This window comes from Neolamprologus multifasciatus, chromosome 18 (genome assembly GCF_963576455.1).
Source record: "Neolamprologus multifasciatus chromosome 18, fNeoMul1.2, whole genome shotgun sequence".
NCBI classification, from domain to species: Eukaryota; Metazoa; Chordata; class Actinopteri; order Cichliformes; family Cichlidae; genus Neolamprologus; species Neolamprologus multifasciatus.
This window is the reverse complement of record NC_140456.1, coordinates 22,329,873-22,357,719: the sequence shown is the minus strand read 5'-3', so window position 1 is coordinate 22,357,719 and position 27,847 is coordinate 22,329,873. Positions and strand designations below refer to the sequence as shown.

Here is a 27,847-nt window from a genome sequence, read left to right as displayed (position 1 = left end):
TCGGCCAGGCAAAGACTCCAGTGTGACTCACTGGATAGCTTTGGAAAATATGGAGGCCATACATTTGGAACTTTTAACTGTATTTTCACAATTTGAACAGATTTGGCTACTGATCAAGCTTTCGCCTATGGTGATTCATGCTACGTCAAAGTAAATAAGTAATAGATAAACAATTAAATGGCATAAAATCACCTGTTTTTTTTGCTATCTGCTACAGACAGTAAGTGTTTGAAAATAAAGGGCAAATCTTTCTGCTTAATTTTACACATCTCTTTTTTACAAATTTAGCCTGAAGAGTCATGCTGATAGATGCATGCTTTCCTTCATTACAGCAGCATTTCTTTATCATGTAGAAAAAAGAAACACATAGAACTCTTGAAACTGCACTTCTTTTTCTTAAATCAAGATGTATCAGGGGTGTGTGGTTAAACTTGTTTACACTAACACAAAGGGGAACCGGCCCATTTACCATCAAAGTGGCCTATATGTGGTCCACAGCGTAAAATGCACTGCTGTATACAAAACAAAGCAAAAGCCAAATGTGATTTTATTCTACTCAGTCTCGCCTTTCATGCTCTCACCACTTCCACAGAATGCACATTACAGTCAACAGTCTGACCCTATGGGATGAATTCTCAGTGCAAAAGCCAATGAGTTAAAAAAAACAAACAAACAAAACAAAAAAAACAAGCATGCTCCTGATGTGTCGCCTTCAGATTTAGATAGAGTGGACTTTGATGTCTGCTGTTTGGTCTCGGGGTCCTAGCCAGAGAATCTGCTCTCATCACTGTGATGATCATTGACACAGAAGCTGATGTTTCCTCTCACTGAGGTCCACAGCAAACAGAGTGTAAACAGAATTTGTATAATAGCAATATGAGAATAATGGCTGCTCTATAAGCAGTCCAGAGGTGCACGAGGAGAGGTCCTTAGAAAGAACTAAAGTCACTGGTTGTATTTTCCACTGCTGATCTGGTCTCTTGTATTTTATAAAGTCTGAAAGCAGACCCACAGGAGCCTTAATTTCCTCTCAGACCAATTTAATCATGCTGAAAGTTTGTTATGGATTTATTACTCATGTTGCCTACCCTGGCTTTCTGTGTCCAGTGATCGCTGCTAATGACCTGAAATGGAAAGCACAGGGCTTCAGGCCTTTCGTCGAAGTCTACATCATCGGCCCTCACCTGAGTGACAAGAAGAGGAAATTTGCCACCAAGTCCAAGAACAACAGCTGGTCGCCAAAGTTCAATGAGAGCTTCCAGTAGTGAGTGTCCACTCAGTCTGATTTGCAGCACCAGCTGATCCAGAAGAGACAAACTGACCTTTATCATGTGTTTTCTGTCTCGTTCCAGCTCGCTGGGCACTGAGGTCGGGCCGGAGAGCTACGAGCTGCAAGTGTGCGTGAAGGACTACTGCTTCGCCAGGGAGGACCGCACCGTGGGCATGGCCTTGCTGCAGGTGAAGGACATAGCCAACAAGGGCAGCGTCACCTGCTGGATGCCGCTGGGCAGACGCGTCCACATGGACGAGACGGGCCTGACGGTGCTGCGCATCCTTTCTCAGCGCAACAACGACGATGTGGCAAAAGAGTTCGTCAAACTCAAGTCAGACCAGCGTTCGGCCGAAGAGGGCCGCAGCTGAGGGGAGGGAGAGGAGAGCGAGAGAGCACGTGTGCACAGAGACGTACCTGACCGGCAAAGTGTTGCGCACACATACTACTCACACCTGCATAGTTAGACAACCACGTGCAATACACAAGCACACACATAAAAATGCTCAGTTGTACATATCTCGCTTACATTATGCAACATTTACATCGCAATGTTATCAATGCAAACATGCAGGAATATGTTTATATGAATCTCATTAGTCATTTCCCCCAAAAACTCTCCACTGAAGCCTCACATCCCCATCCCTCACTCACTCTTTCCTGCCACACTACGCCTTTTATACGCCGCGCATTTAGATGTGAGATAACGCTCACTGCATCGACAACAAGTCCACATGAATAGGTTGAGAATGACCACTTTGCACTTTGCTCCTCGCCATAGCTATGCTCCGTCAGCCTGTCCGTCCATCTGTCCGTCTGCTTGCCTGCCTGACTGTGTGTCGTTCTTCCAGTCCGTCTCCCCGACCCTCGTTGTTTTGCTCTTTGTAGGCTTCCCACGATGTGACATATTGTGTAATTTGGAGTTCAGACACAGATCTAAGATCAGCCCTCCTTCCCCTCAAAAACAGACAAACAAACAAAAAAAACACAACACTGACCCTGGATCATCTGACATCCAAGGTCAACATCACTGCTAGTCCTGTAATGTAATCTCCTGCATGTTGACCCCCAGGAACACTGTGATTATACCGTTCCCACTCCCGTGTTAAAGATGGGTGCCTCCGATATGTTGTCCGTGTGAGCATGGTGCATTTAACCCCGGTACAGTAAGGTTTTTATAAAATGTGACATGACTAAGCGTTGTCATTGTGGAGAAGAAACACCACCAGTGGATCCTTGACGTGCCGTGACGTGTGACGTGCCGTTAGGGGCAAAAGCCGCGGCCACACACAATGTGCAGTTTTTAAAATGTTTCTTGTTGCTTCACGTCACGACAAAATGGAGCAATACCCCGACGTCTTACCTTCCCCTCCCCCCTGAAGAGTGCACATTAATTTTTTTTTTTTAAAAGGGCTACAGGATGGGTGGACTGGGATGTCACTTCATGCACTAACTCATGCTGTCCGTGCTTCTGTTGCCCGCCTGCTTGTTCTGCCATTTAAACCTTTAAGTGTCACCGTGGAGGAACTCGAAACAAATAAAAAGGACACGTGGTGCCGAACAACCGCTCGGTGGAACACTTTCCTCCCGATCGCCTGCACATGCATCTGAACACATCTGTTCAAGGCAATAGTGGTTTGTTTCACCAACGAAGCTGGTGAATACGCTTTTTGTTAATGTATGCGTGAAGGGGTGTGTGTTTGTGAGAGAGTGTGTGTGTGTGTGTGTGTGTGCCTGTGTGGGCTGATAGTCACACCTGCAAAAGGCTGTGAGATTGTGAGCAATACATTGTACCTACACACCCAAAACGTATGCGCTGTCAATAACTAACAGAAGCACCAACTGCACACTCTGCATGAAAGGAATGGGAAAGTTATGATCACGTGGTTTTTGTAACTCACTGAAATATTTTATTTGTGGACTCATAAAGTTCCCATTCCTGTTGGAAGTGTGTAATCTCTTTCTCACACGTTTTGGATAAGAAAGAAGGAACGTGTTTTGCTTTTGAATTACTGCTTTGCCTTCAGTAGGACCAAATTTGCACGAAGCAGAGCTCATGTTTTTCTTTTTTCTTTTTTTTTTATTCAAAGAATGAAGCCATCAGAGTCACCGCCAAGCATTTATGGTGTACAAGTGTCACTTTTAGTCATGTGAAAAGGTGAGCAAGCATTCGCGGTCGCCATCCGGCTCGTCTTGTAGTCTCTGTGTAAAAGTGAGTGATGTCAGTGACGCCGTGGGTAGGTTTTTGTTTTAACCCGGGCGTCACTGCTGGCCCTGTCACATGTTGTCTTCAAAAGCTACCAAAAACTAATCGTCTGAATGTTATTCACTCTCAGCAGAGCCTTCTTTCTCCGATCGTCAGGATAGTTCAACCCTAAAAGCACGTCTTTCTTGGGGAGACCAAATCATGCCTCTGATTTAGGCCATTAAATTTCACACGAGTCATAAAAATGACTTGATCATGCTTGATTTTGCTGTTGTTGCCCAACATTAAAAGGGGAACTCCACTGATTTTTACTGTTGCACATGCAAAAAAAAAAGAAATCTTGCACAGGATTTGAGCGTTTGCTTATTTAACAAGAGGGAGGGGTGGGAGAATCAGTCCTGCTTAGTCCTGTCTGCTTGTGGCTTAAAGCTCTGCAGAGGGGGAGATAACTGAAAAACAAATAACTAACCCAGACTGCATCGTGGGTAATGCAGTCCCCGAGGAAGAAGACTATATGGACAACATCTCCAAGCACTACCTTTTCCCCCCTCTCTTTTGTTTGTTTTTACCTGCACACAAATCAGCGGAGTGCTCCTTTAAACACAGTTAAAAAATTTTGGGGGGTTGCCGTTGGTAACCCCAGGGCTCAAGACAAAAACTTGACATGTCAGGTTGTAGCTGAAAAAAAAAGCAACAATAAATAAGTGATGAGACGGCCCGAGGCTCATTGGCTGCCTGGTTCACGTCTGTATGTGTGTACACATATACAGACACCACCACACATATGCACTGATGACACACACACACACACACACACACACAGACCTCTGCTCAAGCACAAAAGGGCACATGTAAAATGACACACATGCATGCATGCACGCTGACACACCTCCGCGGAGACCAACGATGGCGCCCTGTGAATAGAATCAACTCCAGTTGCATGATGGGAAACTTTATTGTGCCAGCACGTGTCTCTTTGATGTTTCTTGCTGTTTTGTTTTGGGGGTTTTTCTCCTCCTTCCCTGTTTTTACTTTCAAAGCTATGTAACGACAGCTCATCGGTGTTTTCTGTTGTTTCCAAAAGGCTTGTGAATACGTCATCTGTAACCAATACGAATGTAGTGAACACAGAACTCGCATGAGAGAATTATTTTCTACCGAGGATGTTTCTAATTTGTTTCTTATCATTATCGATTGTTCTTTAATGAGGATGAAGTGGACCTGGAATGCAGCCTGATTGTGATCTGCTTCCTATTAAAAGGACATTTGTGTCACAACCCAACCGTCTCTCTGAGAATCGCATCACTGCCTCTGAGTCGAAGCAGAAACAGTCATTGTTATTCTTACTTTGGGATGCAAGTGAGACCTAATCCAAGTTTCTAGTGTGAGTCTTTGAACACATCAACTGGCTTCTCTGTTCTGTGTGTGACCTCTGACCTCTATATGGAGCAAAAGAGGGGATCACACATGACACAAGTTTCAGCTGCCTCTCCACTGTGAAGAGTGAGGAAAGACTGGTGATCATTTCAGACTTAGGCCTTATACATGTTGTACTCTAAGCCCAGAGATTAGTATATTGTGGGCGGCACAGTTGTTAGCACTGTCACCTCATAGCGACAAGGTCCATAAGTTTGCATGTTCTTCTTGTGTCTGCACAGCTACTCCTCTTCCTCCCACAGTCCAAGGACATGCATGTTTAGAGTGACTGGTGATTTAAGTTGGCCAACCAGAAAATTCAATTTAATTTTATTTATACAGCGCCAAATCACAACAACAGTTGCCTCAAGGCGCTTTATATTGTAAGGTAGACCCTACAATAATACATACAGAGGAAAAAACCCAACAATCATATGACCCCCTATGAGCAAACACTTCAGCAACAGTGGGAAGGAAAAACTCCCTTTTAACAGGAAGAAACCTCCAGCAGAACCAGGCTCAGGGAGGGGCGGGGCCATCTGCTGCGACCGGTTGGGGTGAGAGAAGGAAGACAGGATGAAAGACATGCTGTGGAAGAGAGACAGAGATTAATAACAAGTGTGATTCAGCAGAGAGGTATTCACAGCACTTCATTTGTTCCACATTTTGTCGCATTGCAGCTTTATTCCAGTATGGATTAGGTTTATTTTCACCTCAAAATTCTGCACATAATACTCCACAATGAAAAAGTTAAAAACAAAAACAAAACGCTAGCTTGAAATAATTGCAAATTTATTAAAAATCAAAACAAAAACATAAGGTGCTTCCTGTTGCCACTGATCATCTGTCAGCCCTAAACCAGATAAGTGGTCAGGAAGAAATAACTGTGGTGTTTTATCCCAAAGTTAACAAGGGTTGTAACAGATGAGTATTTTCATTTATGTTATATTTAACAAGGATGATATCAAATAATAAATATTTGCTCTATAAAATGTGTACTTTACCAGTCCATTGACCCCAGTGTGAGACAAGTTTCCATATCTGAGAATCTGGAAGGTTTAGTTGTCATACATTAGGATATTTGCAATTTAACCTTCTGTTAAATATAAAAGTGTTCATGTGACTTGATGCCATACTGCTGTTATTGGTTTTCTGAGTCTATAATCCAGATATTTAATCTCCAAGGCTGCCTTTTTGTTAAACAGCCTCAACACTTCCTGTTACAATTTTGCCAAATATTTAAACAGATTTCCAGAAACAGCGTCTCAGAAATCTAAACACAAACGGAAGGGAATTAAAACCGCACCTTTAAAAACAAACATCTTCTGAAAAATGAAAGCCAGCACTCAAAACCGTGCCCTCTCTTCTGTTTACCTCCACCACAACAACCCGCACAGCTGTTATCAGCCTGTGTCTTGCAAAACATCAAATAAACACTTATGTGATCAGTTCAAAACAAAACCATTTGAAGAGTCTGCGCATGTTCAGGTTTCAGATTTAAATGCATGAACCCATGCATTTAAATCCCTTTCGGTGAAGTGCACGCTTTTTGGTCCTGAAACAGCATTTATATCACATGTCAGACTACATACATTCAGAAGCCACTCTATTAGGTACACCTGTTCAACTGCTCTTTAATGCAACTATCCACTCAAACAGTCACAGGTCAGTAATTCAAAGCATTAAGGCATGCAGATGTGCACGCTGAAGTTCAAACTGAGCATCAGGAAGAAAGGTGAGTGAAAGCGGCATCGTTGTTGGTCTGAGTATTTCACAAACTGCTGATCTCCTGGGATTTTCCCACACAGCCATCTCCAGGGTTTACAGGGAATGGTCTGAAATGACAAAGTTCTCTGGTTCTCTGGGTGAAAATACCTTGATGATGTCAGAGGAGAATGGTCAGACTACTCTGAGCTGATATGACGGCATCAGTGACTTAAATAACCAAGGTATGCAGAAGAGCATTTCTGAAAGCAGATTATGGCAGCAAAAGACCACAGTGGTGGCCACTCCTGTAAGCTAAAAACAAGTAACTGCGGCTACATTTTGCACAGACTGCACACAGATGTCCTCCACATTCACCAAATCTCAGAGCAGCACGGCATCCTTGGATGAGCAGTTGTGACACAAGACGGAAAGTATGTACTTCTGTTTTTTTGCAAGTAAACCTCTGACAGTGTATTTCTCTATTTGCTCCTTCATACATTTTTGAAAAAGGTAATTTGATTGAAAACACTGATGCAGCGCTGGACAGTATTCAGGAAAGTGAGTGATCACTCTTCAGTTGTGACTGACAGAAGTAAAAATGGTTTTGATGAGCTTTGGAATTCTGGTGAGAGGAGCATTAAAAAACAAGTCCCGAGTCTTCTTTGTCTTTTTTCCCCATTTCATTTCATGTGCCAAATGTTGGTGAACAGTCTGGGCTGGTGCGGGTCAGTTCATCACGTGGACGCTTCTGCTGTGAAGCCTTGCTGCTGTGCAGTACGCATGTTAGCATCGTCTCAGTGAAAGATTCAAGAGCCGGAAAGACATCATCTGGACGGAGCATATGTTCTTTTATTACCTATATATAGCGTTCAGCCTTTCTAAATGTGCAACTCCACAGGCACCAATGCACCTTATTACCATCATAGATGCAGACTTTTAAACCAAGTGGATGGTCTCTCTCCTCTTTATCCTGCAGGAACTTAGAATGATCTGACCAAAGAGCAGTTTTTCACTTTTTCTCTGGTTATTTTTGGCTCAGAGAAAACAGCAGCGTTTCTGGTGGATGGAAGTGTTCCTGTACCCACCCCCTCGCCCCCCAAGGTGCATTGACGTCCATGACGGAATCAGGCCTGTTTTTAATGCAGTGACGCGTCAGGACCGGAAGATCACGGGCATCCAGTATCAATTTTCAGGCGAGCGCAGAGATTCTCTGAATCTTTTGTACTGCAGATGATGACAGAAGTATTCACAATTCTACATTCAAGAACATTACTTTAAAATTATTCCACATTTTTAAAACGCCGTTTTTATACTCAGCCATATTACCGCCCTGCTGTAATTAAATGTTCATTAAATGTTTCTTCAGCTGTCTCTTTTTAGTTCCCAACTTCTTGAGACGTCTAGCTTCCATCGAATCACGTTTCTCTCAGAGTTGTACATGTTCTCAGTGTAAACATAAAAATAAAAAATAAATAAAATTCAGGTTTAAAAGATTTTCAAATATGTATTTCTAAAAAAAAGTTACCAAATGTATTTTGACATCAAACTGAAGCAGCAAAAAAAAAGCAAACTGCCTCCTCTTATCCTACTCACTCCTCCCAATAGCTGTATGAGTCCTTGATATCTCTTAACACTCAGATTGAGCCCAAAGTACATTAAATGCTGCCACTTAAGTGACGTTTGAGTGAAAACAGTGGGACTGTATTTAAAGTTGAGCAGTTTGGATTCATACTGTTGACACACAATCTTCAAGTTTACAGCACAAGCTGGAAAAACCTGTTCCTAAATGAATAACTTCGTCTTGTTGTCACATTTACAAGCAAACACTCCCGAGCTACACTTTTCACGTCATTATGGTTTACTCCTCTGCAGGTGCATCTCTACTGCCACCATGTGGTCGGAAGATGTGGCTGCTGACAATTCCACTGACAATAAAGACACAGCACACAGACAAGTTATTATTTTCCAGTAAAAAAATGAAACAAAAATGAAACAAAAACAAAACAAGACTTTATTAAAGAAGCATAAAAAATAAAACTCTTGATACATTTCTCATAACCGTCAAGTCAGCTCAAATTATACGATTATACAATTTTTCCCGGCTCACGGTTAAAAGGTCCATAAACTTTCAAATAAAATATATTTCAATTTTAAAATTTCTTCAATAATTTTCTCATTTTGTTATAAATCGCCTATATGTAGTACACAGGAAATAAGGAAAATTTAAAAAAAAAAAGAAAAAAAGAAAAAGAAAAGAAAATGGAAAACAAATAAATTTGAAGTAATAAAAAGGGTCACATTATTGTCTGGGATATTTAGGTAAGCAAATAAATTGTAAAAAATAAAATGTGTAAAAAGTTTTTTGTTTTTTTGTATTTTTGTTTTTTTTGTATCTTAAAAATTATTAGCTAATGCCAGAAGGCTCGAAGACATGCAGATGGTTAACTTACAAATAATAATACATGTTTTTTAGAAACTATGTTCATCTTCAATTAAGTTGTTTTGCTTTGAAAAACAAGATCCCGATGATTGTATCCAGGGTATATACATACACACAGGTTAGGCCTGAAACCTAGTTTGCTGACGTTTTACATTTTGGTTCTGCATACAAAAAGAATTAAAGCAAAAATAGAGGAGAGCAGAGGTTCGAGGGGAGTCTGGCACCCCGTACTGGCGTGGCTCTCTTTGCATTCCCCCCACCTCTAATCACAAAAAAGGTCAGAGGTCACTGGCTAGCATGCCTCAGGAAACCCTGTTTTCAAACCTTTAGGAAGGAAGTGGGGGAAGGGGGAGACGTCTTGTTAAAAAAAAAAGAAAAAAAGAAAAAAAGAAAAGAAAATCACCAGTCAATATGGAAAAAAAAAGTACCTTTTAACAATTAAACTACTGTACATCAACCCTAGCATTCTCTCGACGGCCACAAACATCCTGGTGCAACAGCAGGATCTATGCTGAACCCATCTGGAAATCACAACACATTTTATTGTTTAACGCGTCACCTCAGACAGTTGAAAGTAAGAGCTTTAAGTTGGTCATCAGTCATCACAGAATGGCTCATTTAGACGCGCTCGCAGCCCCGTGTTTGCTCTGAGGAACACGCTCCAGCCCCACGGGGCCGGGTGGGCAGTTAGAGGGGGAGGGGTGAGGGCGAGAATGAGAACAGGGTCATTGGGTCTACAGTGCATTGGAGAAGTTGATCTGAGAACAAAACGGCCTCCCTTTACAGACTTATTTCTCCTGCGTTTGTGCAGGGAGTTGCACTAGAAGCACCACGAGCTCATCTGCGCACCAATTGGTGCGCTGCTGCTGCTCAACCAGGACAGCCTCGTCACGCACGTAGGAAACAGACAAAAATAAGTTAAACATCATCATCATCATCCAGGCTACAGCACCAAAGCACAGCAAAATCAGCCCACATATTTACTCAAGTTACCTTTAATTCCTTGACATTTAAACTCTGCAACTCGTCCTGATCTGTGAGACACCCTGATGCAACGCCATACACACCAACAGGATCTGCATGTGATGACTGTGTAGGGCAATTACACACACACACACCCCCCCCGACACACAAAAGACCCCCCCTCCCAAAAAAGAAAGAAAGAAAGAAAAAAAGCAACAAACAGAATAACTAAAAAGAAGCACAACATTCTGCAGCTGCTGGGATTTGAACACGACGAGTGTCTGGAAGCCCTGGATGACCTAGCTACTAGCTGCCATAAAGGATAAGTTGATTCTTCCTACTGTGTGAGCCTGAAAATGTGATCATGTGTCTGTGCGTTCAGAGGAAGCCCTTGTAAATTAGGTACGTCTTTTTCTTCTTTTTTTTTTTTCTTCTTTTCTTTTCTTTAAAATTCAGCTGTCATGGCTTTGTCTCGTTCTATGAGCTGAATCCACGCGTGTCAGGGAGAGGAGAGAGGGGAAAACAAAACAAAAAAACCTGCAACTGTGTAACGTCACACAGACGTTGGAAAAAAATCATACACATAGTATAAAGACTACAGGAGGCAGTTACTGCAAACTCAATGAAATCAAAACACTAACAGAAAAAAAAAAAAAAAAAACTTAAAAACAGGATGTACCCGCCTCACTGGAGTTACTCAGTAATGCTATGAAACACATGACAGACTCCAATCAACCGGCCACATAGTGCACTACAATTTGCCAGGAGTACAGCGCTGTATGGGGACAACAGTGACGTCAGAGAGTGCCGTACAGCTTCGCTGTGAGAGACAGGTGGAAGACCTAACAAAAACAGTAAGAGCTGTTTCTTTTTCGCTTTTAGTTTAGAGGGGCCGGGCCTTACAGTGCATGAAGAGAAGGTTCAATGGAGGCCCCTTGTAATTGTTTAGTGTAGGAGGAGCAGCAGGAGGCCTCTCTCCTTAACCTTAACTGGACAACACATTCTTGTGTGACATCAGAAAAGCCCCATCTTATTCTAGTGTTCAAAATATTGTCTGTAAGCCACACACTTGACAGTCAAGAGTCAAAAACTAGTAGAAAACACCAGAAACAGGCGGCTCTGGGTGTAACAGACGTGGGAGGACAACTACAGTAGTGTGGATGGATCAGAGCGTCGCTTTCCTTCAAGACCGAGTGTGCAGCGAAGAAGAACGGGACTGGGAGCAGACCTACTCACGGCGGTGCGACGAACAGCATGAGTGGGCGTTGTTCTCTCGCACACACACTCATACTCGCATATCGCAGAGACAGAGGGGTGTAAAGGGATTGTCAGGCTGCCCAAACACAGAGAACTGACCTCAAACACGTTACTTCACGTATGGTACGTTTCTCACCTATTAAAGGAAAATTAATGTGAATCAATGCGACAGCCACATTTGAAATGTGGGGCAGACTCATCCAAATGCATCCAACATGAATTCACTCAAGAGATGTCTATTAATAACATTCATTTGGCTTACTTACTGATGGCTATTCTTTTGTGGCAAAGAGAAACTGGAATTGATCCTTAAGAGGTCCCTTGGGTTTATTGTTCTTCTAGGTGCCTGACAACACGGCGATCTTTAAAATAAAAACAGAGAGAAAAGTCCCAAACTTACAGAAAAAAAAGAGGAACCTTGCCACTTTGTGCCACAAACAACAGCATGAGTGAGAGCAAAGGACAAAGGGATTTGTTGGAAACGGGCGGTGCCCTGTTGAGAACAGTAAAATTAGGGAGTAGAAAAGTGCAGGCCTCGTCGACAGCTTCATTGAAAAATATCTGTTAAGTACAAAAGTGTCAAAAAGAAAGGCTGTGAGACAGAGAGAGAGCGAGAGAGAGAGAGCAGGCAGAGATCTGAAGAAGAAGCCAGAATGAAGAAATGTTGAGACAGACCAGCAGGCAGCCACAAGGGCCGCTCTGGGTCAAAAAGAAGGCCTGAAGAGAGATAAGACACTAGTTTCCTTCCGTTAAGTTCAACACCAAGAGACTGGCTGAGCCCCAACGGTCTACAGACCAGTTTCAATTAACTTCACTCTGAAAATAAGTCACTATTAATTATTATCATCATCATCATTTATCGACAGTTACCAGCAATAAATCAGCATCCTTATAGTATCGTCATCTCTATTAATGCATTTATTATGGTCCATCATGTGTGTGAAGGTTATTATTGTGACTCCTTCCATTGTCTCTGCCGCAGCTGGTGCCCCACTTGGGACCGTTCCCCTCCCATCCCACATTTTACCCCACCCCACCACCCCTCCCTTTGCCCGGGACATTACGAGAAGATGCGGATGCACTGTGTGGTAGGAGTGTGACAGACGGGGCATTCTGGCTCTGTTGATTGGCAGATCTGCCCAGCGCACTCCATGCAGAACAAGTTGTGGCCGCAGGGCACCAGGGCTGCCGTCACCTCGCTCTCGAAACACACGAAGCAGTCCCTGTTGACCCCGGGGCTGACCCCAACCAGAGCCGCAACCCCGGAGCCAGAGCTGCCTTTCAGTCGGCTCAAAATCCCAGAGGTGAGACCCACGCCACTGCCGCCTCCCTCTGAGTCGGTAGGCGACCCACCGGGGAGGGAGGAGGCCGAGCAGGAGGAGTAACCGGTCGATGAGCCGCCGGAGCTGGAGCTTGATGCTCCGGAGAAGGAGCCGCCGCCTGCGTTGCCAGACTGCAGCCAGGAAAGAGTGCTGAGGGGGTCGCTTTGAGCACGACGGGCAAGCGGGTGATCCAGAGGGGGGACCACGCCTGTGTCCTGAGGCAGAGTCGGGGACAATCGTGGAGTGATGGCGCCGGCGCTGACGCCGCTGCTATTGCGACGCAGAGGCTGCTGCTGAGAGGAGCTGCCCGTCTTATTGCCCGATCCGTTGTTGACGAAAGGCGCCCAGATGTTGGAAGCACTGAACTCGAAGCCCAGCTCGTCTGACGAAGGCAGTCCTGGGGTGGAGTCGCCCCCAAAAGTGAATCCTCCAGCGCTGCTGGAGCCTGTGCTAAAAGGGCTAGTGGGACTGCCTCCCTCGGTGGCCTTCCGGGCGGTGCTGAAGCTGTCTGCGCTCATCCCGCCATTGTGCGTGTGATAGGGAACCGATGAGGACATCTTCCTGCCGGACGAGTGGTGTACGGACATGGAAAGAGCAGAAGGTGGGGATGTTGGAGGAGGAGGGGGGGCAGAATGGTGGCTAGTTGCCCTGGACCACAAAGTCGCCCCCAGTCCCCCACTCAGGGAGCCAAGGCCTTCAAGACTGACATCAGTGCCATTAGTGTGGAAGTCATTGTCTCCCTGGAGGTCTACAAAGGTTCCAGTTCTCAGGGTGATGTGAGTCTCGATCTCCTCTCTCGCTCTGTCCACATTCTCTGGCATCCCAGTCACCTCGAACACGGGGTCTTTTTCTCGACTCGGTGTCACGATGTAGGTGTGAGTCTGCTGCTGAATGCGCTTGATTGTTGCCCCTTTTGGTCCAACAACTAAACCGACTACTCTGTACGGCACTCTAACCTGGATCAGGGATAAAATAAAATGATATTTTAGCTGATTCTCAAGCAAAACAAGACAAAAAGCAAAAGCATGACCCAGCACCACAGCAGGGCTACTGCACCTGTATAGTGGTCTGTCCAGGTAGGTTTGGTGGTCCGGGAAGGGAGCCGCCTCCTCCACCCCCTCCAGCTTTGCAGCGGGACGCCCTGATCATAGAGAAGTGCTCTGCTGCAGACACAATTTCACGCTTGGCCATCTCCACATCCTCCCTGCGTCCCGTCACGATGAACACAGGATCTTCGCCTCGCACCGGAGTCTTTATGTAGGTGTTTGTTTTGGCACGCAGGGCCTTGATCTTACAACCTGGAAGATTCAGAAGCACACAATCAACTGCAATGTTTTTTTTTGTTAGTTTTATTAGTTGATCTGATTTTGCTGACAATTATGAATGCTTCACTTGGTAAAGTTTCTAATGTTTCTAATTGAGTTGCTCTCACTAATATGAATGGGCTATATTAGGCAGAGCACAAATTTCATCCTAAATTTTAAAGCCTGACATCAAAAATATGTTTGTAACATACGCCTGGTAGCACTCTGGTGTAGTAATTTACACATTTGCCATAAAATATCCATCTATCCATTCTTTTCCGCTTATCCTTATTGGGTCGTGGAGGGACTGGAGCTTATCCCAGCTACCATAGGGTGAGAGGCAGGGTACACCCTGGACAGATCGCCAGTCTGTCGCAAGGATAAATAAAGTAATTTTGGTCCCAGGAGGAGACACAAATCCTTTTGAGTTGTGTCAGGAAGGGTAAAATGTGTAAAGGTCTACCACATCAAATATGCATATCTGCCCGCTGTGGTGACCCTTTGTGAAAAAGGAAGGAGCTGAAAGTAGCATTTCTACAACATGATTATATTAGTATAAACTCAGACTTACTCTGGCATCAGAAGCCAAAAAACACGCTTCAGTAAAAATGAGAAGCATTTTCCTGACATAATTCACACCCCACAACAGTGGTGTATGCTCCACAGTCAGAGAGCCACCAAACTACACAAAGTGTACCTAATTAACCGGCAACTGAAGAATAAATGAAAAATAATCAGCCATTCCTTTATCATCAGCTCAAACTGAGGTAGTGCTGATCATTTTATGAAACAGGCAGTAAAGCCAGCAGGTCTTCATGAAGCTCTCCACATTAAATCAGTGCTGCACTGCATGCCTCCTCCCAGCAGCAGCATCCACACTGCGCTCTGTGTCTTTAAATACGGACGCTTCATTCTCGGCGGCCAATAGGACGCACGGAGCGTGATGTCATTCTGGGAAGCAGAAAGCATGGCTTTTTCAAACAAAGAGAACAATGCTGTAACGTTAGCGCGAGCGCAAAGGGAAAAACAAACCGACGGCGTGACTAAATTTAAAGTGTAGGACACATCCGAATAGAAATCATAATTAAAGAAATCATCTCGAGTATAAACGTAGCGGCAAGCAGCAGCAGCGGCAGACTGAGCTGGGTGCAGGGCGTAACACCGCCCAGTCCCGTGTTTGTGCGTCTGCTGCTGCCCCGTTTCAGCCTCACATCTGCTCTGAGAAGCAAATATAACAAAAGCACAAACGCATGTATGAGGTGAAGGTGTGAGTTCAGCGCCGCATGTGATCTGCGGTACGAAGAAAATCTACACATTTCGCGATATTTCCTTTGTTTGGTGCAGGCTGCTAGACATGTCCAGACTCCCGACAATCTGCCGCTTTGTCTGACCCTCCCCTCCCCCTCAGCCACGCTCACTCCCTCACCCTCTGTCAGAGCATTGTCTAATTGCTGATTTTTAAAAAACAAAACAAACAAAAATCACAAATACTACAGCGGTATTTCATTTCAGTGGAGTATCCGCATTATGCTGCCACTGAAGAGCAGGAGAGGGAAGTGCAGCCCGACCACAACATCAAGCTCAGACAGCTGAAGTTCACAGACCCAGCTCACCAGGCAGTCACCCAAACAAAGAACAAGCTGCTCAACGGCACAGCCTTACCTTGTCTGCCCACTATCTCAGCCACATGCTCGGAGCTGGGGACGGGCACACACTCGGTCATGTTGACACTTCTTTTCCTGCTGCAGAGGACGGAGTTTGATTCCCCGTGGAGCATGGCGTGGGAGCCGGCCATGTGGTACCCCCCTGAGCCATAGTACTCCGGGGATGGAGAGCAGGACGTCGGAGAGTCCCGAGACCCGCTTGGATGGTCCAGCATTTGTAGATCCACGAACCCCCCTCCACTCACACCGTTGCAATTCTCGGGTCCCGGACCCTGGGTCCCATCCAGGCTGTCCACAAGCCCGCTACTTCCGCCGCCCCCACAGTCCACCTTCTCCATGGCCATCAGTGACAGCTGGTCCAGGGCGAAGCGGAGCGCCTCTTGGTGGTCCTCCTCCCGGGACTCCTGATCCGTCTCCCTGGACAGACCGACCCCGTTGTGTTGGCTGCTGATCACCACGTCGTGGTCCATAATCTCGGGGTGAAATAAAGGGCTAGGCATAGTCTCTCCGTGGATCTCACATCAGATCACGGATGCCTGTTTTGTTGGGAGTCCGCTCACCCTCTGCTGAAATTCAAAGAAAACAACAATAAAAATAAAAGGTTTTTCCATGTCTTCTATTAAAACACACAAAATACGAGTGTAACAGAGCACCGTGGAGCCTCAGATCACCCAACAATAACAACACGCATTAACAGTATTGATTTGAGCGCCTTTGCTTTGTCTGTTGTTGCCGTTTGTCTGACAACTGAGCTCATCCAGGAGGTTGACTGTTTTGCCCGTCCTCACAATCACATACAGTATATTCCCGAGCCTTTTCGGTGCCGACTCCAGCCGGTCCGGTGTGTGCTGACCGAATTTAAACGTAAATTTAAAAACAATAAACAGATAAATGAGCTGTTGTTAGCTCCAAGAATCAAAAGCTAGCAGGCTAGCTCCACACAGTCGGCACTCAGTCACGTTGTCGACCTCTTTGTTTGAGAGCGCCGCGGTTAGCTGCTTTAGCTCTGTTCTGACAGTCGAACTTGTGTTCACATTCACAGACTGCCGTGTTATTTTTTAAAATTAAATACGTGCGGAAACCGCGAGAACTTACTTTATCTACGTTTTGTCGATGAAGTCCTCTCTTCACTCGTAGCCCAGTTCTTTAGGGAAAGACGTGGAGCAGACTGAAGGAGGAGACCTGTGCTGTGCTGTGCAGCGCTAGGAGCTAGCGGTTCGGCTAACTAGCAAACCGAAAGGGGGGCGTTTGAGGAGAAGAAAAAAACGTTTAAAACCGAAAAGAGGGCACTGTTGTTTTTCCTCCTCCAGGATATTTCCACAGGAGTGTCACTGCCTCTTCATTTCTCCCAACGTCAGGGAGAGCTCTACTGAAGTCCAAGGTTAGCGGTTACCTTTTAGTTAAAAAAAAAAAAACAGTGATTCTCGGCTTTCTGCTGCTGCTCTTGCCTGCCTGACCCCGGTCGGTCCGCCGCCTTTGTCTCGCCAGGCGCACGCCGCTCCGTCTCCCGCACACGGCACTGACGTCACCCGCGACACAACAATGAGTTCAAAGGCCACATGAAGCAAGGGGAGAGCATCAACGCACAGCAGTCTGGGCTACTGTCACCCCCGCCGGGTCTGTCAGAGCACTATTTCACTCTCCTCTTTCGTGGAGGTTTTTGTAGCGTAACTATTAAGGCACTGATATACGTTTAAAAAAATGTGACCACGGTTGGGTGTGTTCATCATGGCTACCAATGAGGTGTTTGGGGTGGTCCAACAGCATCACTGAGCGATGCTCATGCACTAGTAGTTGCTTTCTAAGATATTTGTTAAAAAAATAACCAAACTCATAAACGCGCCACAGGGTTGTTCTAGGGGTTTTGATTTAAGTTATTTTTATATAAGCGCATACATGTTAAAAAAAAAAAACACATCGGCATGCTTCCTTGTATACCTTTAGTCAAAGGCACAAAGATGAAATTTATTACTAATGCTGATTTATCTTATTTAAGGATGAAGGGTTACATGGGTGTAGGGATCCCTCCACTGCCAACACAGACAAAAGGAATATACTAATTTATTACCCCCCTCCCCTTCTTCATCGATATAAAGAAACTATTTCCGAATGTTGTCTTTTGATTCATGGTCTGTCTGAAAGGTTATACAGGAAGGACTCAGAGTAGAGCCAGCTGAGGTGGTTAGCATTTGACCAGCATGCCTCCTAGGTGAGGTGGATATGCTAGATGGATTGTATCCCCTGGATGGCTTGGTATCCCCTCTGAAGAGCTGGAGGAGGTGGCTGGGGATGGGTGGTGTGGGTGTCTTTGCTTACACTCCTCTCCTATGACCTGGATGGATACGGTTTAATAAAATTTGTCCTGGGGGGACATTAAAGTTCGTTTTTTGTAGGTATCACTTTAACAGACACTAAATACAAACAAACATACAAAAGGACACATATAAGAAAAATGCCTTTATTTGACAGAAAACAGTACATCAGCAGTGTGTTTGTATGATCTGAGGGAACGCACCTTTTACTGAAATGCAATAGTAGTTGTTCAAAGAATAGTGAAAATACAAATACCATGGCTTCATGTTCAAAGCTATGTAAACTCAAATTATTATGATCCAAAAAAAGTTTGAACTGTAAAACTGTAATCATCACCATCCAGAGCCATGTAAATATACTGCTGCATTTCTATGCTTTCAAACATGACATGCTAACTTACAGTGTCAGTAAAACATAAAAAGCAATAGCAGGAAATAAAAACACTTATTAAAACCAATTAAAATGTAACACACACACAGATCAGTCGTGTACATAAAGGTTTGCGTTTTCAACACTGAGCTTAAACAGCTGTTAACTAAACATAACACTGCATTGTGTAGAGCACCATAACCAGCTGCCGGACTTTAGTAGAGGTAAAAATGAAAACTCAGAGCACCCTTACAGGATTATAAGGTCATATGTTTAAAAAAAAATAATTAAAGACCACAGTCTTTGTTTAGGTTAGGGAAAAAAATCTGCAGAATGTCTGCATATAAAGTCTGCTTCAGTTTAACTGCATACAAACCTTCATGGAGCCGTTAATTCGAGCATTGAAAAGACTTTACCAGCAAATGTCTCAAACAAGTCTGTGGGAGAGATAGAGGAGAGTTACTTGTTTAGGAATATACTGTAGGTCATATTAAATGCAATTAACCATGAGAAATTCAGCCATACTGTAGTGATTACTGCCTTTCTGTGTACCTTGGCTATAACTCCTCCTTCTCCACCTGCTCACCCTTCACCTCTGCTTCTACGTCTGCAGAGGTGTCTTTTATATGAGCCAGCATATCAGCCATAAGGGCTTCTTCGAGCCGCCTCCTCACATTCTGCACCAAGTCCTCCTGCTTCCTGAGGGGCACAGACAAGAACACATAATTTCATTAATGACATAACGTCTTTCACGACTTGAAAAAAGTTTCAGGGAAGGAAAAGTGCAAATCATTTGATGTCCACCAAAGAGCTGCACACTACACCTCAGCCCACCACGTGAACTTAGAGGGAGGCTGATTTTTATTTATTTATTTTTGCTCACTCCAGAAAATCATTTCATTTTCAGATCCAAAATAAGCAATAAAAAAATAAATACATTCAATTCCCAGAGACATGAAGCTTGATAACTGTAGATGATACATCCAACACATGAACACAGAAGAATTGTGCATCTCCTCTGTGGAGATTAAGTCTGTTTTTATGACTTCTACATGGAGACGTGTGCTCTAAATTTTAATATGAGCACTTCAGTCTAGAAAACTTTGCACATCATTACAATAACTAAAAATGATAACATGTTTTGGGAAATTAACGTCACCAGTGAAGGAGAATAGTATGTATGTATGTATATATGCACACTCAATAATAGGGCAAATCTTTGATACAATCTCAGACACACATTTATGTCTGTGAACACAGTAGCTTCAGAGCCGTGCTCTTCAAACCGTATGTGATTGAGGGGCAGCCAATCAGCAGACAGGTGGCATAAAGCAGCGGTCCCCAACCTTTTTTGCGCCACGGACTGGTTTATGCCCGACAATATTTTCACAGACCGGCCTTTAAGGTGTCGCAGATAAATACAACAAAATAAAACTAGTACCGGTACCGAAAAAAATAAGATTTATTCATAACACACGTGAAACGACCAAGGAAAACAGAGTTAACGATAAAAACGATAAATAACGTTGAAAACCGATAAAACTGATAAAAACCATACATTTCACACCTGAGCCTCAACTCTCGCGGCCCGGTACCAAACGACTCATGGACCGGTACCGGTCCGAGGCCCGGGGGTTGGGGACCGCTGGCATAAAGTGAGGGTGGCCTTCATGGAAGAAGAGGTAAAACAGCTGACTCATGCACTCAAGTCACGCAAATCTACTTTAGCAGAGTCCAAGAATAAAAGTCAGAATAACAGGTTCCCATTAAATATACAAAGAAATAGCCCTGTTCTCTATTGTTGTTTCTCACCTGGCGTCATACACACATCACTCGAGAGCTGTCTGACATACAGCTGACCTGCATTTGTCCATCACTTCCATTATAACTACTACGGCAGCAAGTACCAGAGACCAAACCAAGGACAGGGAGGTTTCTGCCTGCTGGCTGAGTAACACACATTTTCTCCTAGCGACAAGTGGTTGCCAGGTGGTCACAGACTGGTCTCAAGGCCTGTGTGACTGGGTCCTTAGTCACTTGATCCTACATTGTGACCATGATTGTCACACGTCCAAAATGATAGATAAGTTAACGTCACATGGTTAGTGGTCACGTTTCAAAAAAAGAAAAAGAAGAAAAACCACATATCTGCATTTTATCTTGCTTTTCGCTAAATGGACTGAGGCTGATGTGCTGTTCTCACCATGTGAACAATGACCCATAAAAAGACACCATAGTTCAATTTGGTATAAGAATATAAATGCGAAGTATGACTCATTACAAAGCCATAAAAGAGAAGCAAAGTAAATCTCAAGATTGAACTTTTGAACACAGTGAATTTAGTTTGTTTTTCTAACATTTATATAATAATGTGCCTGAACTGAAGGTCAAATAGAAAAATAATAATGGTGACTTGTGATACAACTGTCCCAAGTTTTCAGTGTGTAACACTTGTTCTCAGTATGAAATGTCCTTGGTTCAGAACGCTCCGACAGTCAAACATCTACTGTCCTGCAATAAAAATAAAGTGCGCTGGTTTTGGCAGTGCACAAGTTTTTGATCATCAGCTATAGCATGCTAGGTGGAGCTTCAGTAAATAGGTACAAAGTGCTGATTCACTATATGTTGAGCCTGAATTTAAAGCTGTATTCTTGTGTCACTGGAATAGAAAACTTCTGTGCTCACAGGTCAAGTGACCGGCTACCAGCTTATACTAAATGTGAATACCAAGACCAGTTGCATTTGTCCGCTGACAGCTCTGACAAAGCTTTTTCAGACAAGATATTGATGTCCTCAGTGACATTACTGTGCAATTTTAAAGCCTATTTAATGGTTTTACTATTGGAGTCCAGTATGTGAACCCAGCAAGGGTCCCTTGTGTGGAGTTTTTCCCTCCAAGAGCCCAGCTCCCCAGGTTAATGATGCGTTCTTCACAGAAACAAGAGATTGTTAATCTGAAGTTTCACTTCCTGATTAAATAATAATAATGATAATGTTGTCTGAGGCTTTAAGACCCTTTTTCATTTTATTTCTTACTTTAAACTGGTCACAAGCCTTTGCCTTTTGACAATATACACCTTAAAGCCATCTCTACACAGGAAGTGATTTGTAACGACCACAGAAAGTCTGGGACATTCAGCAAACAACTACAAGCACAAGAAGAAAAAAAAAATATGACAAACAAAAGAAACCCCCAGTAGTGACGCAAACTGGGCGGGTTGCAGGATAAACTTCTCTAAATTTTGAGGTGAGTGATGGAAGCAACAACCTATGAGTGTGAAGAGTACTGTGGATTTGTCAATACATGGTGGTCAGTTTTGGTTTCTAGACCGCTCCAAGAATAAATTGATTACCCGATTTTACCCTAAACAGATTGCCTCAGCAACCCCAACGTTAGCGGGTTACCTGGGCAACCGGAGCCTTAGCATTAGGAGTTTTTCCTTTAAAAGAAAAATCCAAATGATTCCAAAACTGAAGCTCATCATGCAGAGTTTTGTGAGAACCTGACACTTTAAAACTGTCACTGTGGTGGCGTATGCTACATGAGAACAGAAAACAACAGTCACTGACAGTCAAGCCATTGATTGTTGAAAACAGCAGCATGTGCCCAACAAGAAAAAGGAAACACCACCTCACTGCTTGGTAGTGGTGGAACACGTTGAAATGCACTTTTAGAGTGCACTTGATTTACATTTGACACCCCTGACAAAAGAAGCCACCAGCAGTGGACTCAAGCCTTCATCAGTTTCCTATGCATTAACCCTGGAGAACCCCATGGGGTCAAATTTGACCCCATGGTTTCCCTAGAAAACCAATGGGGTCGGCTCTGACCCCATGGGTTCTCCAGGGTTAATAATATCACTCAGTATTACAATTAGAAAACCAGAGCTCATTTGTGTTAAATATGAAAGTATCTCACCTAATATCATCATCAGTCACTACAAAGGCTTTGCAGAGAGGCTGCGCAGTGTTGAGCCAGACTCCTGGATTTTTCTCCACCGCAGCAGTGAGCTGTCCAGTGATGGGCGCCGGGCTGGTGTGCAGGGCGCTGGCGATCGCAGAGAGCAGCGTTTTGTCTGAACATGCAGGCCCCACCCCTAAGGAGAGAAAATCAGGTGGTATGGGTCAACCTGGTAGAATTATTTCTGTTTGAATTATATGTGACGGATAAGTTTTAAAGGTTAACCTCACCCTGCAAGCCTTTGGGGAGATCCATCGTTTTGACCAGCTCTTCTGCTATATCGAATGCATTTAACCCACTCAACTTCCTCTCCCAGAACAGCTAAAGAGTGAAGCAAAGAGGAAGAGGATACCTTTTGTGTATTTTAGGCACAGTGTTTCCAAAACTGAACATCTCAGTCACTCTCTCTCTCACACACACACACATAAAAAAATTTAAATTACCTTTAGAAAAAACAAATATACACTTGAGAAACTTTTTCTGCTTCTGACTTACTTGTTTTGGTTGTTCCACAGCCTTCTGGGGGTCCGTCTTCACCTTGTTGTTGGGGTGATTTGTTACTTTGGTCACTGGCTGTTTGAAGATGGAAGCTGTCTGTCGAACTGGCAGCGTTGTGTTTAAATCAGGCTTAGCCTTTAAGAGAGAACCGTAAGTTAGTTTTCTACTATATGAGCATTTTTACTATATGAGCATTTTTTTAATGACACTTTTAAAAAGAGCCACTTTTAAAGCCAACACAGTTATCCTACTGCTTTATTTTTACTGCTGTCAATCCTGTATAGCAGTGGCTGCTGCATCCCATATTTAATTGTGAAGAGGCTATAAAAACATTACAAGGCAATGGAATGACTACTATGACACAATGTGGCATGAAAACAAAAACGCACTAAATAGCTACAAGGAAAACACCTATCCTTCAGCTTAACAGCAGACATAAAAGGCTGTCATGATGTTAATTTTACAACATTTACCACTTGTACAGTCAACGGTCAATCATAAAACCTCATCTCTGGGGGAGGTTTACTGGTGAACGACACAATGCACTCTATAATAGCAACTATGAAGTAACGACAGGTTTCAAATGTCAAGAGGTAATAATCTACCATCCAAAAATCATGTGCAAATTGGATATTTCAGGTTAGGAATCTAAAGTTTCAATTCATGAGAGAAAAACTTCCTTACGTAGGTAGGTTAAAGCGAACAAGTGAGCACGTCAGACTCAAGTCTGTTTTTACTGCAATTCATCTGTGATGGCTTCATGACAGAGAAGTTCCTGTGACGGTCATGAAATTTTAAGCACAGTTTGCTAAAAGGCCTCAGGCAGACAGTGTGATCAGTGTACAGCCTAATGAGCTGTGCTTTTGGTTATGATGTTTATGACAAACACTCAAATGAAGTGGCAAAAATCCGACTTGGAGCTAATAATTCAGGACTGAAATTACTCTTATTTTAGCCACAACTGATACCAAACTGGTTAAAACTATACAGCTTGCTGATGCCTTACAGCCTCCTATTAATGTCAGAAAGCCTTTAAAGAACAGAGTAATAGTAATTTTTTTGTTTAGCTTAATATATTTTTTCTTATTTATTTATTTAAAAAGGGACAATGCAGTTTAACATGATTCCAACAGCATGAAACCGATGTGCTGCATACGCATCTTATTTTATTTGGCTGTACTTGAGATAATTGATATATTTTTTGCATTTAAGAAAATTCTTTCTTCCAAAAATGACATTTTTATATGGCATATGCAAATAGAATCAAAGGGTTTTGCTCTTATTCTGTTTTTTGGACAGATGTATGCAGTTAAACTAAATATGAAGAAGTACAACTTAAACTTACAGGTATACATTTTTAAGCCTCATAAACACCAGAGACCAAACTGTCTTACCCTTATTTGATGGCTGATGTCATAGAGATGGTTGTGCCTGCTGCGCTGCCCTTTGATCAGGAGTGACTGTTCGCCCCGGGAGTGGCCAGCATTCACATCAGCGTGAGGGCTGCCGCGGAATATCTGCGGCTTGTTGAGAATACGCTTAACAGGTAGACTAGAAAGAAAGACAGAAAAACCAAATCAAAACAAGCGTCCACCAGGGATCAACAGTATTTAAGACATATCAGTTCTGCTTATAGCGGGTACAGTTCTTTAAGATAAAACAACAAGTACTTTAATATTTATCCCACAAGCTCAGAAAGTCCTGTGTGAGAGCAGCCCAAACATTAAACCCAACATATAACAAAACAGCTTAAAGTAAAATAGTTAGATAAATAAAAAATGTTAAAATTAAAGTCGGTGTAAAAAAAAGAAGAAAAAAAAAAAGAAATCCACAAAAGCGGCTCAATTAAATAGGAAATGAAAATAAGTCAGATAAAAAACACTCAATGAATTCTACTGTATCCATAATACAATAAAGACTTTATTATATACAAGAATAAAAACAGGCGCTTGCCCATTACTAACTGATTCCTGATCAAAGGAAAAAAGCCTGAATACACAGTTCTTCTGCATCAACACAGCTGTTTTTATAATCACATTTGAATGCTGTGTAGAAACAAAGTTAGAACAAAAAATTGCATTTAACTCAGGCTCATTGGGTTCATTCCACTATCTTTAACTGGGATGTCCAAGGGTTTAGTACTCCACAGACACTCCCAGTTACTTTTTTGAATAAGCTTTTTGACAGAGCCACACTTCGAAATGGTATCTGGGGCCACCCCAGTAGATGCGTTTTGTTTTTTTGTTAGCATGAAAATTGTGAAGGAGGGCATAAACGTAGCTGTGCTTTTAGCTTAATTTGACTTACTACATTGGCACTGTTAAACTTGCACTTATTTTTCTTGAGACAATTGTGTAATCATGACCGGAGTACAAATGAATGATTTGTTAAATGTGCATTTACACTCCTTTACACTAAAAGAAAGTGAAACGATTTGTGTGTCTTTTTAAAAATAGGTTATCAGATATTAGTGACCATCTGCCAAAAATTGACTACTGATATTTAAACTGTTCTAAATTCCTCATAAAATCTCTCATGAATGACATCGAGCCATTTTGATCCAGAAAATACTTAGGGGTTTTGTACAACCTTCTCAAGAGGCCTGGCCAAAAGGGAATCAGAAATTGCAACACATCTAACAAAACAGCTCTAAAATATAAATTAAGCAAACACTGAGTAGGCACAATAACGTAGACTCATATAGCCTATAACTGCAAATACACAATGACATTCATTCATTCATTCATTCATTTATTTGTTCATTTTCAGGCACAACAAATACCTATATCGAACATAAAATGCACAAAACAAAAAACAAAAATTGCCTGAAAAAGGAGTGGGACGAAGAAAACTTATTAAATCCCACCCCTATACTCACTCATCATCAAAAAACAATAAACTTCCCGCAGCTACGCCCATCATTACATACAGACCCATCAACAGCCCCGGACACATACAAGCATCTCAATGGCAGCTCGCAACAACAATTAGAGCCTTCATGACTGAATACAGAATATATAAATTATAAATTGGATTACCACAGGTAACAGGCAGTAATAATTACAAGTAACAAACACACATACATATATACATACATACATACATACATATATATCTACACACACATGCACGTATATATACATACATACACACACTCTTCTTTTTTTTTCCTCTTGGAATCCATACCAGCAATGGTAAGAGAACAGACATTACAGAGCACACTAAAAACCATCATTGGGTATACTGTGACCAGACCAACTGTTTGTAGAGGAATTTAAATCTATGAATATTTTTGCATTGTTTCAATTGTAAACTCAGACTGTTCCAGATTTTCACACCACATACAGACACACAAAAACCTTTACGGGTTGTTCGAGTTCTGGGTAATTTGAATTCTCCAGAGCCTCTCACATTATAAACCTTTTCTCGAATTTCAAATCTAGTTTGTAAATTTGCCGGTAGAAGTTTAGTAAAAGCTTTATACAAAATTATGGATGTATTGTAATTAACCAGATCCTGGAACTTAAGTAACTTTGCCTGAAGAAAGAATTTGTGAGTATGATCTAGATAACCAGCCTTGTGAATAATACGCAGTGCTCGTTTCTGTACTGTGACTAATGGATTAATTGTATTTTTGTATGTATTTCCCCACACTTCCACACAATATGTAAGATATGGAAGAACCAGGGTACAGTACAGAGTACGAAGTGCATCTTTATCCAGGTATGGTTTCACTTTGTTCAAAATTGCAAAAATATATTTTCAAAGAAATATTATAAAATAACTTGTCGAGCACGGGACCCCAACAGGTGTGCTGACAACAAGTCAAGAGACGTCATTCAGGCACCTCTGTAGCCCACCCTGTGGTTAAAAGCGGTCTGACCAGCAGTAGCTGATAATATCCACGTGGTTGTTTTTGTTTGACCGTCTCTAACTGAAGCGTGTCAGAAGCGTACTCATGGTGAGCCCCACGTGAAGTTTGGAGCGCTCGTGCTGCTGTAGCTGTGACGGGCCTGCGCACTGCAAGTCAAGCGTGTGTAAACAATGAAACTTAGCTAGCTAATCAAGCTAGCAGCACCGGGACGTCAAAGTCGTAGCAAAAGCGTGTCAATTGTTGCTTGAAGCTGCAGTATTTTAAACCAAACTAACTCAACCCACTTTTAAGTCAGCTTTTAGCTGCAAAAGTAATGCTGCAAATAAATTAATTAAACCTCCCCAGATCGATTCATTTACTGATGAGCGTTTCTAAAGTGCCCCACGGATGTATGCAGGCGTGCGTGCATTTCCTCGTTATTACAATAACTCAATCGGTCAAACATGACAAAGTCCTACCTTTTTCTTTCCATGGTCCCGGCTGTCTCAATATTTCTGCCCCTAATTTTTGCTAATAAACGACAAAAACTTCACTACCTTATTAATATTACCACCGGCATGAATTTTGTCTGCTAGCTGTCTCAGCTCGAGATCTTGCAGATCTCGAGTGCAGATCACTCCGCCGTATTAGTAACTTATGCGTCACACGCTGTAAAGTAGTCCGAAAGTAAAGCTCGCGCAGGTCTCACGTGGGCTTTGTCATAGGCGGAAAGTAACTATGACAGAGTTTTGACACTGTAACGTTTTCATCGTGTTCATAATTATACTCAAAACTGCATTTATGGGAAAACATGTTACTTAATTGTAAAATTATATTTGTTTTTAGTTATTGTGAACCGGATATTTCTGGATAAACGGTCTGTATTTAAAGTCTAATGACACAATACAATAATGCAATTACACTAGTTTGATGCTGTAACAGGTAGGCCAGCTAGATTAAAATCCAAGTTTAACAGGCTTTATTTATTTATTTATTTTTGTTTAATTGTTAAACTGTTACCTACACATTAATACATTTTCTATTCACTTTGTATAGAATTGAAGTCCTGGACCAGTATTTTCTACTACACCACGTTTTGTAAAAGGAGATGGAAAAAGTTTAGAAACCTTTTTTTTTTTTAAATTACCCAGCTGTTAATAAAAATATTAAGTGCCTTAATATTTTATAGCTTTTTAACAAGAGTGAAACTGTCAGTACTTTTCATTGTGACCAGTTATGAGGATGAGTAAGAGGGGCTGTTTTTAAATTTGCTTCATGCACATTTACACATTTAACTTCAGCAA

The 27,847-nt window shown here is 42.6% G+C and overlaps 3 protein-coding genes across 5 annotated transcripts in view; 1 reads left to right on the top strand and 2 right to left on the bottom strand.

The window, feature by feature from the left end:
* Positions 1–2,672, top strand: part of LOC146497900 (protein unc-13 homolog A-like) — a 33,015-nt gene extending 30,343 nt beyond the window's left edge. For both annotated transcript variants that reach the window (XM_085139649.1, XM_085139648.1), the window contains exons 40-41: positions 1,108–1,264; positions 1,353–2,672. In XM_085139649.1, the coding sequence (XP_084995775.1) occupies positions 1,108–1,264; positions 1,353–1,641 (446 nt within the window). In that variant the 3' untranslated portion in view covers positions 1,642–2,672. The remainder of the gene's footprint in view (positions 1–1,107; positions 1,265–1,352) is intronic.
* An 8,896-nt stretch (positions 2,673–11,568) lies between these two features.
* On the bottom strand, positions 11,569–17,166 carry LOC146497899 (RNA-binding protein MEX3B). 2 transcript variants are annotated; one of them, XM_085139652.1, is made up of 4 exons: positions 16,645–17,166; positions 15,548–16,112; positions 13,638–13,879; positions 11,569–13,537 (listed from the first exon to the last, which is right to left on the bottom strand). In XM_085139652.1, the coding sequence occupies exons 2-4, from the start codon at positions 16,047–16,049 to the stop codon at positions 12,320–12,322; spliced, it is 1,962 nt and encodes a 653-aa protein (XP_084995778.1). In that variant the 5' UTR covers positions 16,050–16,112; positions 16,645–17,166; the 3' UTR covers positions 11,569–12,319. The 2 variants fall into 2 exon arrangements, with proteins under 2 accessions (XP_084995778.1, XP_084995777.1); XM_085139651.1 differs by having other exon boundaries at positions 15,548–16,115; positions 16,645–17,066.
* An 825-nt stretch (positions 17,167–17,991) lies between these two features.
* On the bottom strand, positions 17,992–27,760 carry mbd3a (methyl-CpG binding domain protein 3a). The gene is made up of 7 exons (XM_085139661.1): positions 27,023–27,760; positions 24,085–24,241; positions 22,688–22,825; positions 22,423–22,513; positions 22,151–22,328; positions 18,784–18,930; positions 17,992–18,668 (listed from the first exon to the last, which is right to left on the bottom strand). Exons 1-6 carry the CDS (start codon positions 27,034–27,036, stop codon positions 18,789–18,791), a joined length of 720 nt encoding a protein of 239 aa, XP_084995787.1. The 5' UTR covers positions 27,037–27,760; the 3' UTR covers positions 17,992–18,668; positions 18,784–18,788.
* Positions 27,761–27,847: the final 87 nt, after the last annotated feature.